The sequence below is a fragment of the Priapulus caudatus genome, unplaced genomic scaffold (assembly GCF_000485595.1).
Source record: "Priapulus caudatus unplaced genomic scaffold, Priapulus_caudatus-5.0.1 Scaffold42, whole genome shotgun sequence".
NCBI classification, from domain to species: domain Eukaryota; kingdom Metazoa; phylum Priapulida; class Priapulimorpha; order Priapulimorphida; family Priapulidae; genus Priapulus; species Priapulus caudatus.
This window is the reverse complement of record NW_014577103.1, coordinates 373046-379229: the sequence shown is the minus strand read 5'-3', so window position 1 is coordinate 379229 and position 6184 is coordinate 373046. Positions and strand designations below refer to the sequence as shown.

The window sequence follows — 6184 nt, the reverse complement described above, 5'->3', positions numbered from 1 at the left end:
GCGTGCGTGTGACGTGAGTAGCTAATACACACTCGTGGGGGCGCGCACACACCACACAGTGCTTGTGTGTACATTTGAGGAAACAGCCCTGGAAAAAAGTCGCCCTAGAAAGTGGAAAAAGAGCCCTGGAAAATGAAAAAGTAGCCCCCGAAATTTTGGGGGGTTTTGCAAAAAGAGCCCCGGAAAGAAAAAAATAAATTTTTTCACTGATATGTATATGTATATGTATATGTATATGTATATGTATATGTATATGTATATGTATATGTATATGTATATGTATATGTATATATATATATATATATATGATATATATCAGGAGTCTATCAATATTGATAGACTCCTGATATATATGTATATAAATGTATATTAATGTATATGATACATTGTACATATGTTATACATTGTAATTGTGTCGCACAGGACCTATTCACTGGAGACTTATTTAATAGACAGTTTAGCTGGTAATTTAAGATGAAATATTAACCCACTGGCATATAGTAACCCAAATATGCTCAATTCTGTTGATGGCTAGCTAAAATGTTTGAGATTCTTTGTTACTTATTCTCTGATTATTCATTATTTCTTCAAGTTATTCAGGCAGACGAAATGTCAAGAATCAGCATGCTCTTGAATCAACGAAAGCGACAACATTATAAAATAATTGCATGAAGCATGTTGTTAAGAACGATCACACATCTCAGCAGAATCCCATATTTTTTGCCCACACTTAGAAATGAATACATGTTACTGCAGTGGCGACACCTGTTGGCAGAACTGTTAATACTCAGTAAAGCTATGCAGCCACTCACACCACATGATGCTGCATGGGGCAAATTTCCACACATTCGACCACTCAATACATCCAGTAGTCATCTCTGACAACTTTACACAAAACTACGCATAGTAGCATCAACTAATTCACGTACACTTATACCCGGCCAGAGTGAAGTCAGATTGCCAAAACTTAAAAGAATAATAGGCCCATTGATTATGCAAAGTTGACGAATGCTATAGTAACTGGCACCTTGTGTAGTTAATAAGTACATTACCTTATAGCCAAACGCGTATTAGTTTGTCCAATATCACTGCTGTTACTAAGAAATGTCTAATTGAAATCCGCAGTCCAAGAAATCAGTTGACTGACTTGTTTACAGTTTCGAAACCGCATACGGCTAAACGGGTGTGATATAGATTTATAGTGCACCGGACATTTTCACACGCATGCTCAGCCGTACGCAATGCTAGCGATAGTACAGTACCGTAACTGTATACGTAACAGTAGCTCTGATTGTAATGAACCTGGAATCCATGTACGAATCACAGACGCTAGTGATAATGAAGTAGGCTGTGTTGGGGGCCAACACTATGGTGGGGTTCATTAGCACCCAGGGTTATTTACTTGTGCCTCAATACCGAGAATACACCCAGAGATACATTCTATTAGCTCAATAGTCGTTATAAGCATCCCGTGACAAACAATTCTCTGCTCAACACCCGTAGCAACATGTGACGTCACCTAACCGAATTCGAGGCTATTTTGCTCGGCAACTAATTTAGCGTTGGCGCCAGATTACCAGATTTACGGCTTTCAATTAGATATTTCTTAGTAATTAACAATGATATTGGACAAACTAATACGCGTTTGGCTATAAGGTAATGTACTTATTAACTACAGAAGGTGCCAGTTACTGTAGCATTCGTCAACTTTGCATAATCAATGGGCCTATTATGCCTTTAAGTTCAATTTTTCCGACATTGGAGTTACGCCACACAATACTATGCTATGCTAGGCAGAGACTAAACGACTACATTCAATTTGCATGTGGAGAGTTGTCAGTGAGGGGATGCTTGCCTTGTACTCAATATACCGTGCAGATGAATGAGCTATGAAGGGCGAGTATGCACTCAACCAAGCTTCACCATGCCAGATTAAACCACCGTGATCAATGTAGAGGGCTGGAAGCTCATGGTTTTCTCAAAAGTCACCCGGGATAGCTACGTGATAGAGCCCCTTGCCATTTTTTCGAACCTACTAGCCAAAGTGGTTTTAAACAAATCAAGCACGCACGTTAAATAAACGCACGTGCATGATCAGCACCCACCATTTTACATAGAACCAGATTGGCCTTGCTGTGCCCGAATTCATAGCCGAACCGAAAAAACGTATTAGGCCCAGACTAGTGGTCTAGTGTGAATTTCGATCCCTGCTGCACGTAAAATGCGGAAATGTAAAACGCTGTACGTGAAATGCGGGTGAAATGCGAAGAGTATAGTGACCTCTACGATTGTGTTAGGTCATTAATCGATTATTACGATGTTCCTATTGTAATGACTTTTCTTGTTCACTTATATGTTATATTTCCAATCAGTGTTCATAGTTTTTCATGTCTTTCGCAGTCGGAAATGCCATACACTACTTCGTCTTTGTCGTTCCTAAAGACTGGGGTGGGGGGGCATATAGGACTATGGTTCTCACACTTATTTCATTTCTTTTGTCTTACGTGTTTTAGACGCTGTTATCATTGGTTGATGATAAATAAAACGAGTACGACTATCAGCTAAAGAGTTGACTAAACTTATTGAAGTATAGTGACCTCTACGATTGTGTCTCCGCTCAGCACGTGACAGCCCCAGCTCCTGTCGAACACGGTGTCACCGTGCAGGAGCGGGATGAAGCCAAGCTCCACCTGTCTGGCGAGAACCTCTGCACTGTGCTTCACAACGATTCCGTAATCCGTCTCCCAGGTCGACACTGGCTGAGAGAGAAAAAATAGATGTAACATATGAAGCTCTTCAAATATTCGCTCCAAAAAACGTCGGACGTGTCACGTTGACATATAATAATAACATGTTAATTACACTTATCTTATCCACCTAATCTGCAGATTTTACATTTCTAGAAAATTATGGAATTGGCTCTCAGCCTCAGAGAAAGACACAAGATTGGTGTAGTGAACACAGAAAAATGAGATGGTGAATAGTGAAATGTAGTGATGTCACGATCATCAATTATACTCAATCATCGGTTGAACAGTGGCTCGAACCAAGCGCTTGGTTATCAAAATCCATAATCGATTTCATCAAAACAAAATAAAAAATTAATAATTAAATCGAAATAAATGTAAAAATTGAACAAGAAAACTTGGAAAAGTTATGAGAATCAGAGATATCATTGCTACTATACAAGTTATCCTGTACTATGTATATACATGTATTATACACACAGTAGTAAACAGTGCAAAACAAACAGTAAACAGGGCTAAACAAGCACATACATACATGCACACGACGTTACGCACATGCAGGCATTCAACACCCCGAGTAACCGATTGTAACCGATCATCGGTTACTTGGGTACAACCGATGATCGATTACGAAATTACAACCGATTGACAACACTAGTGAAATGGTAAAATATCTTAATTAATTATACATGATCCACACAGAAATGTATTATGCGTTAAATTATATGTAACCTTATTGTTATTTCAACCACGATATACAATAATAGTAGCTGTCCTAGTAGTAATCTACCAACTGACACCCTCCAATAATCTCTGCGACTCAACCTTCTGACCATGTAACTTTTAAGTGGTTTAAAAAAAACATTTCTATATTCTGACATTAGTACTTACACTTCATCAAAAAGTTACAACAAAATAGTTTACAAATATAATTTTTGATAACTTAGAGATGCAGCCAATTTGATTACATGTAGAAATGAAATTATACTTACAGATTGTGCAAGAGCCTGTACGCCATGCTCTGTCAGCTCTCTTGCCAACATTTGGTTGAGCTGTAATGATCATGAATAATTTTTAGGATTAAACAACTAATATTTACTCATCATATCTAGAATTGTAACATGTTCATTACTACTACTATAAGAACCTGAAGAACATTATCTACTATGTTATTAACAAAAAAAGATAAATGTACTATGTATTAGCTGCATATATATTTTTAAGTTTAACCAATATTATTTTTAATATTCTAGAATATAGATTAAAACTAATTTGTTAATGAAATGGTGTGCAATAAGTCCATGCTTGGTATCTTACAAGTAGAACCTCCCTGTGAGTAATGCAGAAACCCATTTTCACTCTATTGAGTGGTTCTGGATAGTCTGGATCTTTCTGGTTTCCTTTCCAACCCAAATTCAAGCCCCACTGTTTGGCTGACCCATGGCCAAATGAGCTGAAATTAAACAAATAGGCAAATTAATCATATTTATTTTAACTGCTCAACACTATATTGCATCCGTCAGATTTTTTCTCGATGAAAAAACCGTCTTCAGTACATGTATTTCTATTTAAATTTCATGCAATAAAATTTAATAATAATAATATACAATCGTTCTGCTCCATCGACCCTCAGATATCATAACACACTAATATCGAAGAACGTGTACAACAGGACAAGACAAAATGCCAAAATTTTGGGGCAAGGCAACAAGAGTGCTGGCCAATCACTGGCAACACAGAAGGCTGTAGCACCAGCAGGCCCTGCTGTCTTGCAATGGTTCTTCCTTGGAAATTTAAAAAATGAAAAACTGTTTGGCCACCTTTAATGCCAAAACAAAAATTTACTACCAAGGGCATGCCAAGAGACAAGAGTACATAACAGATAACTGTACTACGACAGCCGACAGGCTATTTACAGTACACCAGGGCTGCCAACTCTCACGCATTGACCGTGAGACTCACGCATTTTGACCAAATCTCACGCTCTCACGCTGATCTTACAATATCTCACGCACAGCAAAAAAATGCTGAGATATCTCACGCATGAATAAAACGCTAAAATATCTCACGCACAGCAAAAAAAATCTTACAATATCTGAAAACAGTCACTTTAGTATGCACCAAATTGCACAAATTGGTGCATTTTCCCACACCCACCCCCCGCTCGGTCGCTTCGCTCCCTGGCATCTCACCTATCACCCAATGTTGGCAGCCCCGCAGTACACTGTAAAAGCTTCGATTAACAAAGCGAATGAAATGTTTCCCATAACTAGCTCGAATTATGAACTGACTAAAGTACGTACCCTGCACCATGAACTAGAATACATTTCATATGCTTCACCATGCACAGTGTCATTATTTTGGCAACAGTACGGAGTGCATCTTTTTTGACTTCCTGGTTACCCTCCGTTTTATACGACCTGAATAACAGAATAACAGTGACCCTCAGCAGTGACCCAGATACCGATATCGTAACAGCGCCACCTGTTGGCACTAAATCTATTACTTTTAGCAACGAATTTACGTTTGCAAAGCTTTATACGGATTATATCAGGAGTCTATCAATATCGATCAATATTGATAGACTCCTGATTATATCTTACTCTACTTTTACATTACTGTTTGTGTTATAGAACGTAGGCTATTATCATTATGTGTTATTTGTTGTCGCTTTACTGTGACTCGAAGCAAATTTATTAAAGAGTACCCCAGAACAACCCATGCTAAATGCCAAATTGTATAAAAGTCTACAGCCTATTTTACCTTCTATGTTAAGTATGTATTGATATCGTAAAAAGTCTTAATTCTTCTTGACTGTTCTATTACTGCAAGTTACAGTAAAACCTAACGCGCAGGACAGGTTTTTTTTCGCAATATAACAAAACATCAACGTGCACAGTGTAGATAACTATGATTACTGCCAATGGGTGGCGCCAGGAGCAAAACATGCGGGAGTGCATCCGATCCTGTGAAAAAGTGTAGCGACTGTAGACGCTTTTAGTCGGAGTTGCTTGTGATTATTTTGTCTTGTATGTTATAGTAAAAAATGTTCAAACTACATATGAAAATACGCATATATAAAACTTAGCCATTCCTCTATTACAATGACAACTCAGCTGGACTGCATTATTAAGGTCGGAGGTAGTGCCTTAACCCAAACAGCGGCGTGTTTCTAGTGTGTGGTTCTGATCATGTGCCGTGAACGTGTGTCAGGGGTAAGAAATAGTTTGACAACAATATATAGAAGACCGATATGTACAGAGTATATCTATATTATCACTATTAGCGTCAGGTCACTTATCTCTAGCCGCAAGTCCACACTACTGCTGATAGTGATAGTGATACACTGATACTAGTGTCTATGGGTAAACATCAGGGGCCCGTTGCCAGAAACTTCGTAAAGTTACGATTAATTTTAAGTCTAATGTTAATGTTAA

General features: G+C 38.2%; 1 protein-coding gene across 2 annotated transcripts in view; it reads right to left on the bottom strand.

The window, feature by feature from the left end:
* LOC106820648 overlaps positions 1–6184 on the bottom strand; it is an 8579-nt gene that overhangs the window by 1808 nt on the left and 587 nt on the right. The window contains exons 1-4 of one of the 2 annotated variants that reach the window (XM_014825160.1): positions 5051–5157; positions 4065–4200; positions 3740–3799; positions 2598–2759 (exon numbers count right to left, since the gene is read on the bottom strand). In XM_014825160.1, the coding sequence (XP_014680646.1) occupies positions 2598–2759; positions 3740–3799; positions 4065–4200; positions 5051–5103 (411 nt within the window). In that variant the 5' untranslated portion in view covers positions 5104–5157. Of the gene's footprint in view, positions 1–2597; positions 2760–3739; positions 3800–4064; positions 4201–5050; positions 5158–6184 lie in introns of those variants that run through there. The other variant, XM_014825153.1, reaches the window with a different exon arrangement.